Source organism: Scomber japonicus, chromosome 3 (genome assembly GCF_027409825.1).
Source record: "Scomber japonicus isolate fScoJap1 chromosome 3, fScoJap1.pri, whole genome shotgun sequence".
NCBI lineage: Eukaryota > Metazoa > Chordata > Actinopteri > Scombriformes > Scombridae > Scomber > Scomber japonicus.
This window is the reverse complement of record NC_070580.1, coordinates 27,956,314-27,968,062: the sequence shown is the minus strand read 5'-3', so window position 1 is coordinate 27,968,062 and position 11,749 is coordinate 27,956,314. Positions and strand designations below refer to the sequence as shown.

At 41.2% G+C, this 11,749-nt stretch overlaps 1 protein-coding gene across 1 annotated transcript in view; it reads right to left on the bottom strand.

Annotated features, from left to right (window-relative positions):
- Window positions 1-734: 734 nt before the first annotated feature.
- Window positions 735-11,749, bottom strand: part of anks1ab (ankyrin repeat and sterile alpha motif domain containing 1Ab) — a 43,468-nt gene continuing 32,453 nt past the window's right edge. Inside the window, exons 7-14 of the mRNA XM_053316258.1 lie at window positions 10,944-11,111; window positions 9,793-9,921; window positions 9,547-9,618; window positions 8,726-8,809; window positions 8,425-8,562; window positions 7,187-7,363; window positions 4,135-4,232; window positions 735-1,358 (exon numbers count right to left, since the gene is read on the bottom strand). Coding sequence (XP_053172233.1) covers window positions 1,277-1,358; window positions 4,135-4,232; window positions 7,187-7,363; window positions 8,425-8,562; window positions 8,726-8,809; window positions 9,547-9,618; window positions 9,793-9,921; window positions 10,944-11,111 — 948 coding nt within the window. The 3' untranslated portion in view covers window positions 735-1,276. The remainder of the gene's footprint in view (window positions 1,359-4,134; window positions 4,233-7,186; window positions 7,364-8,424; window positions 8,563-8,725; window positions 8,810-9,546; window positions 9,619-9,792; window positions 9,922-10,943; window positions 11,112-11,749) is intronic.

The window sequence follows — 11,749 nt, the reverse complement described above, 5'->3', positions numbered from 1 at the left end:
TTACAGCTGAGCTTTATCTGAAAGCTAAATGTCTGGCAAAGGCTTTTTTTTTTAATAAAACTTACCAAATACTTAAAAGCTATTTTCATATTTTTTGAAGACTCCACTAAGCATGTGGATAAAGAAATATTCCATTTGATTAAAAAAAAGATTTTAACCCATTTACCAAATTGCAACTCTATGTCCTGATCAGAGAAATGTAATATCTCTTTATTTTTCAGGTATTGGCACAAGAAATAAATATAAAAGTAAACTAGAATCAACAAATAGAACTAATAATACACATTTGTATGAAACTGTATAATACAATAAAATAATAATAATATGCTTTTTATCAAGATCGTTCAAAGTCTTTGAGGATGCTGGAAATACCTTCAACTGTTGTTAAAAGACCTTCTTAGTTTTATGAAAGAGCCGCAGACATTTACCTTGAAAACATTTACCTTGTAGAAAAACAATGTTTAGCTCTGTGACTTGAATGTAATAATACATGAGAGGCACAAACTGGTTTTTAGTCATTTGGATGAGAGTGGTAGATGCGGCACCCACTAATCTACAGCAGGGGAAACACTGACGGTATAATTATACAGTCATTACCATGTTGTTGTAATTGTCACTTTAAATTTTAAACAGTTGATTTTATGTTTCTTTTTGTCTTTTATTACTCAACCATTAAAAAAAAATCAATACTGACAACAGACTTGAGAGGGATTGTTTTGTCATTGTATTATTTAATTTCATTAATATAATATTGCTTTGAAATTTGAAACAGTATCACATTTTTCATTGACAAACTATACTCTGTCCACAAACATGGGCAAAGCATTGTATGCTGGTACAGTTATTTTTTTCTCTACAATTTTGTTACATTTCTGTTTACCCTTAACTCCAACAGTTACTATCTCTGATAGACCTGAATCAATAGAAATGCTCATTAATGGTCTATATCATTAATGGTCTACAGTGCTCTAAACATTACAGTACCTACATGACAAGATCAGAAAGTCACATGGAGGCCAGGAAATAGACTTGACCTTTCTGACTGACCTTTCTCAAGACAGGAGTGATAAACAGGTCCTGTTAAGCCAGTGATGTGGGACAACAGGTTACCTTTCGGTCCGTGTGTTGGGATTCATATCAGGGGCAGTGGAGGAGCAGGGGATATACAGAGTGAGATCTAAATGTCAGAGTCCGTACTGGTTGGCCCTGCACGTTGCGCAAGGCTTACCTCTCGTTTTCTCTCTCTCTATCTCTTTCCACTGATCTGCCCACTAACTCAACACACGCACACACGCTCACATCGGCTGCTCCCCTTCAACTCACAGCTTGGTATCCGGAAACTTGAACGCTGGGGTGAGCTACACAAGGAAAACACCAATGTTAAAAGACCGGTACATGCACAGCCATATCATGCCACCAAAACTTGCTTTAAATAGCTGCTGCTCATTAAAATGTAATGCTTTTTTATACTATGCATCCATACTTAGAGCAGGCTGTCTTGGTGACACACAAAATGGAAGATACATAACGTGACAAAATGTTGGGAGGAATGACGACAATGGAAACGTGTGGAGGGATGGAGATGAATCGCTGTATTTGGTGGTGGTAACAAAGAGAGAGGGGGGGAACATAAAAAGCAAATGGCAGATGAGTGAGAAGAGACGAGACACTGCTACAGTACATACAAAGACTGCTCAGGCCAAGTGCATCAAAGGGTACAAAACACAAAAAACACTGCCAACATGCATCAGTCAGTGGAAGCTAACAGTTAACAGTCAGAACAGAGTGGCAATGACACAGCCACGGTACCGCACACAGACCGGTTACATCTTAACAGTCGGTCTCCAGACACACCGTCTTCTGGAGAGGAGCTCAATAGCTCACTTCTCCTGCAGCACACAGAAACAAGGACAGTGGCCAGTGATGTAACAGTCCAAACTCCCATGAGGACAAGACAGAAACAAGGCATACAGCACGCACAGCAGGTAGTGCACACACAGGGGAGAACCCACAGATATGTGTCGACTCCACAACGAGCATTTTTTTTTGAGTCACAGTGCAGGAAGAAATTCTTAAAAATTAAAAAAAATAAATAAATAAAAATGGTGTCGTGTTCTCAGCATAGCAAATCCATTAGCATCGACACGACACCAGAACAACATTTAGATTTGGCTCTTTTTAATGGGGTGGAATTAAATCTTTCCTGCTGCCATTTCTTCTCTAGTGACATACTTTGCATGTACTGCACCTAATTCTAAATTGGTGTGTGTGTGTGTGTGTGTGTGAAACGGCACGGATACCGACCCATGTAATCATGATAATAGGATGCTATGTTGGGAAATGTGCACCAAATTGTGCTCGGGGCTCATTAATATACTAGAATCAAATGAAATCGTGTTGAGGATGTTTTGTTTAGATCAAAATTGTGAAATGTGAAACCACTGTCAGTACACTCAATTTGGTGGCATTTTCTCGCTCTTTATTTGACTTTTTTCTTTTTTTTTCTTTTTTTTTTTGCTTCTGGTTGTATCAATATCGGGATCCTTCATGATCCCTTGTTAATAATTTTGTCCCAAAATATTTCAGTCAGCCCCAGTCTATCAAAAAGTATCACAAATGTCCTATTTGCACCATAAGAAAAAGAAAAGAAGGTATTCAAAGGGATAGTGCCATCTTTTAACACAGTGTTTCTTTGTTTTTCTCTCTCTCTCTCTCTTTTTTTTTTTTGAATTGACAAGAAGAAGATGCTGTGATTTGCAGTCTCTCGGTGCTACCATGAATGCTGAGAGGCACAGGGCAGTACAAGGCCAGAGCAAAGACTCTCTTCTGGACAAAACTGTACCATCATAAGAACACGTCATCCCAGCCTACGTTTTTCTCAGTCTCAATTCAATACACCAGGAAATCAGAAGTGTTGTCTTTTGGTCTTTTTAGAAGCAAAAAAGAGGGGAAGGCGTGCAGTTGTTGGGTGGTGTTCAGGGAGGTCGGGGGGGCAGGGTAGGGGCTTCGTTGATTATAGATAACCGAAATGAAGTAAGGCTGTTGTCCTCGGTAAAGTGAAGGAGAGTCTTTCCCCTGTGTGTGTGTGTGTGTGTGTGTGTCTGTGTGTATCCGGGGGAAACGAGGGTTTCAGTTCTTGGTCCGTTTGAGTTCAGACATCAGTGACAGATTCATGACCAATCCATCGTAGTGATATGAATATTGTACAAATGCGTAGAAAAAAAAGATTGTTTGCTGCATGTTGCTGTTTTTGTCTTTCATTGATTAATTGTCCGTCTTGCATCCCATGCTAGCAAAGCAGCCTCCTCATTGTGCCTCACAGTGGTAGATGCCTGGTAAGACAGGACAGGCTACAGATGGAGAAAGAAAAAATAATAACTGTCTTGAGGCAAAACAACCAAACAATCAAATCATTCAGTAAAATAAAAATGTTGTAAATCATGGTAAAAAAACTTAAAAGAAAAAATATAATACTTTTACTCAACAGATTTAGAATCTGTTTTATATCAAAAGGGTTTGTTGGCCCCCAGTAATTCAATATCAACTTTAACTTGAAATAGATATTTCAAGCCAATGTGGATGGCTTGAAACTGAACAAAATCAAAACTGAACATGCTTGTTTTGCCTGTGAAGAATCTTTTTTTTAAATGGCATGAAAGAGGAAGAATAATAAAGATGCAACCTCTGGGAGTTATCAGGGGGTTGGAGGCAGATGCAAGCTGTCAGGAGGAGGAGGATGAGGAGGAAGAGGCAGTTTGGTTGAGAGAGCAGGGCCACTGTAAAAATGAGATCAGTCCAGGATCATCCGTTCCAGGGCTCCGTCATTGGCTGCAGCAGCAACAGGCGAGGGAGGCTGCCAGGGGTGTTGGGGAGGCATGGGAGAGCCGCAGGAGTGTTTGTCATGGCGGGTAGGAGGTTGGTGTGGGTCACTGGGCAGGGCAAAGGAGGGGTGCAGGAGTAGGCAGCCCTGAGGGATGCTATACCATCACAGTGAGAAGGCACGGGGCTCGTATGTTTATATGTGTGTGTGTGTGAGAGAGAATGGAGAACCGGATGGAAGGGGAAGAGGAAAGTACGAGGGGGTGCAGAGGGGCAGCTGTGGGGATCCGGCCTCAGAATATGGTGGTCTCGTACTTGGTGCTGACGGGGCGCCTGTTGGATTCCCGCTGGTCCAAGAGCCAGGTGGTGCTGCCCAGGGACTGCATGTCTGGGTCCATCTCCAGGGGGTCGATCTGCCGGGGGGAGGGAGGGAGGAGGGACGAGAGGAGGACGTGAGACGGGTGGCAGTGAAGGCCACTGCGCCACACTGACAAGTCCTCAGCTCACACACGTGCATGTGGATTAGAGGTACAGTCCAGTGATCATGTTATAATCACAGACACTCAGGGCTCAATCCACAACATGGATGATGTCTGACAGAAAATACACTCAGCCTGATGCTCTGTAAGCCGCAGCAATAACACCAAAGCTACAACCCTCTGGGAGTTAAGAATATACTGATTAGTAGTTCAAAAGCAACATGTTGCTCTACACCAGTGGCTGATGCCATAACATAAGCAGTCAAGACATACAGTGGCTGATTAATTCACTTAAAGCTACAATTTAAAAGGTAAGTAAGGATTAGAAACTATTTAAATTCTCTGCTTATGGATGACATCTTCAGTTCAACATGTCTTAAAAAAGATAGATAAACATAATAAGAAGGGTTAAAAACCATCCAACAGACACCACTCCAACCATCTTGTTTATGAGCGCTATAGAATAAACCCTTACTGGCACAATTAAGCCGACAGTCCTCGTACAGAGAAGTTAAATCACGTCAAGAAACCCTCTCTTCCCTGACTGTGTTTTACCACAGCACTAATTGCATCTTAAATTCTATAATGTAAGATGAAGATGAGAGATGGGAAAGTAAAGGGATGTGGAGAACGTTTATGGTTGAAGTATTAGGAGCACAAAACAAAGAGGGAAAAAGTGCACTGTGGCACCCCAACAACAAGAAAAAAAAGTAAGAGAGGAGGGGTGTGGAGTGGTGTGTAAGCAGATGTGTGATGATTTAGGGTTGAATAGAGGAAAGGAAAGAGAAGGACCTGGACTCCAGGGCTAACAGAGTGCAACGGGAGGAAGGAAGGACGGTGGGTAGTACACGTGTGACAGTGACAGCAGCGGCATTCGAGCAGAGGGGCACCCTGGGAGGCAGGAGGACCAAGAAGACAAGAACAAAGACATGTTAAAAAAAGGACAGAAAAAAGGGACAGAGTATTTCAATGCACCGAATGGACAATGAAGAAATCCAGTAGCAGCAGTTCATCACCTGTTTAAAGTTGAAGAAGGCAAATTAATTGTAATTGACCATTAGCCAAACCACTCCCACGTACAGCAATTGTCCAATCCTAGCTTAGCAACCGTAACTAGGTACAGCAGGCCTGTCAAGCTTTGCATTTGTTAAGGAGTGGAGGCAGTGTGTGTGGGGCTGTAGTAAGAAATGATGGGGATTTGGAGGATGGTATGTTGCCTGCCAACTGGCTTGCTATCTACAGTAGTAAGCGAAGCCAATTAGCAAATAAGCTTTATTAGCTTATTGGCTACTTATGATTTGTGGTGATATATTAACTTTTTTTTAAAGCAAATGTGTAGTATCTCCACACAGATGGATATCAGAGTTCAGATGGATATCACACAGATGGATATCAGAGTTCAGGCTAACATTAGCAGCTCTATCCTGTTCTTTATTGAAGCTATATTTACCCGAGATAGCCAGACACTTTGGTTACTCCTCATCAAAATTGAAAACATGACTTAAAAATATGAACAAGTACAGTATAACAGGGTCATGTTAGGACACAGTTTTACATTTCATATCATACTAATAGTAAAAGGACTAACCAGCTCTTCACTGCAAAATATTCTCATTTATGCAGTTTCTTTATTAACATGAATCATTAGCTGGTAATGACGCTAACTGGAAAATGTAGCTTTATCCTCAGACTTTTAGCACAATATCATGTATGTAGCCAATACCCCTTTTAGAGGATGTTTCTTTTACAATGAGTCAGCTGGAAACATTGGCTGTAAACAGAGTTTTCCACCAACTCACGGAGCAACCATTACCTTAATTAGCTAGTTTGCTACCGCTGATAAAATCTGTCAGTGATAGAATAGGAGAAATCGCATGCTAGAAATAGGAGGCTGTTTTTCTCTTCCTTTGTCTGAAATCGAGGACTTCTTGTTTCAGAAATTACACATAATTTGGAGTGGTTCATATGTTAATGTTATTACTGTAATGGAAAGCTTGATAGGCAGGGGTAATTCAGAGAGGTGGGGCTTAGCAAACAGTCAATTGCTTGTTGGGGAACTTACAAAAAGAGTGTCACAGTTCTTGTTTAAGCCAATTAAATTTGGTTGCATTCTCATCGCAATAAAACGCATCAAAGCAAATTGCAGCAGAAAGGAGTCTCTGGCTTTCTCTTCTCAAACTTAAACAGCCAGCCAAGGCTCATTATGCAGCTCTGTGATTACTCCATATATTATCTTTACAGGCAGGTAGTAAAACAAAGTGATTTGTGTCTCTGCATAAGCATGTGGTCCAGTCGTGTGCGTGCTCCCAGCTGTGCAGCTCTCTCAGGTGACAGTGATCACTGAGTGCTCAGTGCAGCCTGAGAGGTCAATGCATCAAAGCGTAGCTCAGGGTGTATGCGAACATTTATGCAACACACTCAATCAGTGGTGGGGAAGAGGTGGATGGGTCCAACCAGTGGGGACTGAGCCCCCCAGTAAAGTCCCAGAGGAAATCATGTGCCCGCCTGTAAGCAGCAAATAAACTCTTCATTCATCATGTTTCGCATATGCACAAAAAGAAAATCTCTGCTGATCTCAGTGACTCACAGGGTAAGGGGGTGGGCGAGATGAAATTGGTAGCAAAGTAATGACTCATCACTTTCTACCACACACATAGCAAATCTTCTGTTGTAGGTGGCCCATTGGCAAATTCAGTGGCAGGGAAAAAGTCGGTCACGAGGTCTGTGTACCTTTTCTGAATTATGATTGCACAAGGGTGTGTTTCTGCTCGCTCTCTTGCCATTTAACAATTAGAGCAAATTTAATGCTCTCTCTCACATGCACACACACACACACTCCCATTTACACACATACACATTTATTTTATGGTTTGTAGGGTGGTACTCACTGCTGATCTCCGCATGCTGCTCCACGACTGAGATACAGGACGGCTGGTTTTGGTCTCTATGACCTCCGAGGCCAGAGATGAAGGTGGGACATACTGTCTCGCCCTAGACTGGATCGCCATCTGATAGGCCACCTCGAACGCCTGTCCCAGTGTCAGGATGATCTCGTAGGTCTGTGTCTGTGTGACCGAAATGATTGTTAAAAGTGTCAAAGTGTTCACCAGAAAGTACAGTCTTGGTAATAGAATCAAACAGTGATTCTACCATTTCAGATGGTGCTACCAGACACAAAACAACTTCCTCACAGACTTTGACTTTTGATTTTCCTCAATTTATAATAACTTTAAGACAAACCATTGACTTCATACATTTTTTTCACTACTTGCAATACAGGTGTGCTGTGGAACGATTTAACATAGTACTGTAGTTTGGTCTAAACAGGTGGTACTTACACATTATAATGACTTCTTTTATAATCACCATTATTTCATTGGGTTTGTACATGTTGTTATGTTGTGTTGCTTGTTTTTCACAATTTGTTGTAGTGAGTTTGTGTAGTCACACATGAAAACACTGCGCAACACACAAAAGCAGTGTTCCTCACATTGTTAGGATAATTACTTGGTGTAATTATCCACTGGCTCGTGGTTGAATATCATGCACATTTTCACTAAAGGGCAAATGCACATTTTTGAACATATTGCGCATGAAGCGGTTGTGTTAAATTCAAATAAGTCAGGCTTAAAATTGTGTTTTGGGATGCCACATAACCGCAACATCCATGGTTTGATTCCAGCCATGGATGTTTGTTCCATTTCATACCCATCTCTCTGACCTTGTTTCCTGTCTGCCTTTTCTAAAAAAAGAAAATTGTGTTTTGGCCTGAAAACTTTGATCATCACAGTTGAGTTATGGTTATTTCCCTGCAGTTAACTGACACTCCACAGTGGTCCATCTGCCAGAGATGAAAGACTGTCGTCAACCTTTACAGGAACCGAGACACAAATTACTACATCATTTGTGCCTGTACATGGAAATGCCATGCATAGCGGGAGAGAACTTCAATCAAGCCGTTCAATGAGCCAATCAAGGAAAATAATGTCCATAGGATGTTGCATGCCGTTTTAACTGTGGGATATATGTGTCATCTAGAGAGCTAAATCATATTTCTATTAAATCAAGCAAAAGACTCAACATAACTCTAGGTGTGTATCTTTTTTCAATTGGACATAGTACTCACCACTTCTACAGTGCTGAAGACATGACAGAAATGGTGGCCACTCTTCAGATCCTTGGTGATGTAAGCAAAAGTGCAGAGGTCATCTGGGTCTTGGGCAGCGCACGAGATATTTCTGATCTCATGTTCTGCGACTATGGTCTAATGAAAGGAGAAAGAGAGATGGACAGGAAGGAAGTGAGTGCTAACTGGAAGCCAACCACTAATGGAGATGGAGACAATCAAGTGCAAAGTTTGGAGTGGACAGATCAATAAACACAGAGACAAACAGAGAGAGAGACACACAAATATACTTCCCCATTACCTTTGTGGCTGCATCAATGAACTTGACCCCTCTGTAGGTAATGGAGAGTATGACAACCGGACCCTTTCTTGAATCCTTTGATTTCTGTAATGGACAAGGATAAAAAAGAGTGAGAGGTAAGTGCATTGAGTGCAACAAAGCAAAATAGTTCATGAATTATGAATGGGATAACAGAAATATGAATATGCAAAGATGTGTTACTGGAATTAACTACATTTTACAATCCATAAAACCAATTTCTGTTGTTTTTCAAAAGTGTGAAGGAAATTGGAAGAAAATATATTCTTAAATGGGACATGCTATTTGTGATTTTCTGTCATTTATATGTCAGATGTCTTTTTAAACATGGTCAAAGTTCCAAAACTGGTGAACGTCTGTAAAAATGTCGCCTTCAAGTCAAAAGCCAGGGCTCTAACTGGCTCTCAACGCTCCATTGAGAGCAGGCTTTCCTCTACTTCTCCATCAAACTGACAATGGAGCGCTCAGACCGCAAAAGCCCTTCAATAGCCTTTGTTGCTAAGGTCGTTCCACAAGTTATACTCTCATGTTTTGGATCAGATTAAGGCTCAAACATGAATGGATGTATTTGAGAAGTTTATATTTTGAGTAAAAAGCAGCAATAAGAAAAAGCAAAGTCTCACTACTACTGTTTGTTTATGTAGCCTCCGGTACTGGCAGAAGTCTGATGAAGGGCAACTTCCAGTTTATTGAACTGTAAATTATGCAAAGATATTCCAGTAGAGCCCAAAATATAAAAATAAAAATACAGACCTGGAAATGTGCATGATGTGTCCCCGTTAACGCTTTTCAGTAATACTTGCCCTAATTTTAGCACAGGCATCTTGTGTGGACTCAATCCCTCGTAGATCCCTGATTATCATTGATCCTAGGTACTAGGAAAGACAATGAAAACAGACACATATTAACAAACTGCAAGTCAGCACCACAGTACAGGATAGAGACCCTGCTCAGTTTATTTCATGGTTAATGGTGGGCTTGCTTAATAATAATTTCTTTGCAGTGAATCGTCTTCTGCATCTATGTTGACGATAGTAAAAGTGACTTACAGTCGCCTCGTACCCACAGGAGTCCAGGATGAGTTTCTCAGGCTGGTGATGCCAGGCGGACACCGTGGCGTAGGTAGCAGAGTGGCTTGGTGGCCGGAGGTTTAAACGAGAGTCTTTGTGTCGTTCGCTCTGTCTGTCCTGCAGAGATGCAAAATAGCTGGTTGGTGAACGCAGTAAAAAGAGAATACACAACTAACACCAGTGACATGAAACGTATCAAATTCTTCTGTGAGACAGTGGAAAGTCTCTGATGTCTTTGTGTCAGGGCCCTGTTTTTCACAGAGCAACATCTCAGTCGGTATACAAAATTAAGTGTGATGGCACATTGTGTATTGTGTATTGTGCATCTTGCTGGAGCTGAAAAGCAGACTTGTAGCACACACTGACTCCAAATATAAATCTGTGTGTCTTGTTCAAGGTGGTGAGAGGCAAAAGACATCTGACTGCTGTACATTAGTGTGAAGGCAAGGGAAGACTGCTGGGTCAGCACTTCAATAGAAGTCCTTTTTGATCTGCTGCTTATAAATATTCATGCACTGGGTCAGGCCTTTAGGTTAATGTGCACTGTGCTCAGCTCTTCCATTAATCACTTGTCAGAGTAAAATATACCAATCACAATAATCTACTAAGCATTTGGAAAAATGATAAATATTGATTTTACATATTATGGACTGTTGAGTACTGCAGTCGTGCAACATTTCCCCTTCTTTGTGGTCGCTCCTCACCCTTTTTCTCTTTGGCCTCAGTGAGTCAGCCAACCATGCATGCTTGACTGGTTGTGTGTGAGCCGTGGTTTGACCTTTAGCAAATGGTGAAACTTGATCAGCGAGTTATTCTTAGTTCATTTCTTTTATGGAGGAACCAAAGAAATTCAGGGATTCGTGACAGTGAATGAGGATGCTGCATAGATCATTAGGTATTAAAATATTTCTAAAATCTCAAGCTACATTGAGGGCAAATGATGACCCTTGATCTTACTGTCTGAGTTACAATTCTTAGAAGAATTCTTCTCTCCAAATGATCATACAATGGCAGCCTGACAGATCTAACTCAGTACAGCATCCTCTTCCTTTACTCTTCATCTCATGGAGAGAGAAAGTCTGGTGGGCTTACGGAAGATCATAGAAGTCAGAGAAGGTGGAACTCACTACAGATCGCGGCCTCTCACTATAGGAACGCAGAGATACACTACAGTCTTGGTCGGCTCCTCTCCGCCTCCGGTCTGACTCAGTCAGAGGCAGGAGCATGTCCATGGAGCGACTGGTGTAGGGGTCCATCTGACTGAGGGGAGATGTGGTCTGGGACAGGAGGTCATGGAACTGCCACATATACACACACACACAGAGATACACACACACACACACACACACACACACACACACACACACACACAAAAAGCAAACACAGACGAAGACGCACACCACAGATGAATGTTTTGACAGCACTGTCTAACATGGGCTGGCTTCCCCTGATCTACATCCAAGCTTAATCCTCGACAAAAGAGCCTCTTCCATGGAGATTCTCAATTCTTTTTAGCCCGGTTTAATCTGCCTGGGAAATCAGCCCTGAGTATTTAACTGTTGTGAACATAATGATATTGAAAAATCTTGTTCCAAAATTAGACATCCACTGCTGGAAAAAAAAAAAAAAAAAATTGATCCATTTTCTCACAAAATGATGTTGGCATAGAATTACAGCTTTCCATGCAACATTGTCTAACTTCCATCTTGATTGTAAGATAAGGGAAATAAAGGGTGCAAACATGCATTATACACTATTTTCTAAACAAATCTATATGAACTTTATATGCATATCTTTCTATAACTTTCAAATGCATGATGAAACAATATGACCTATACTGAGGGCATCTGCAGAATTACTATTCTAATCGGACATATTGATCATACACTCACATCACCTAACGAAATAAGTGTTGACAGTATATTAAATAATAGTC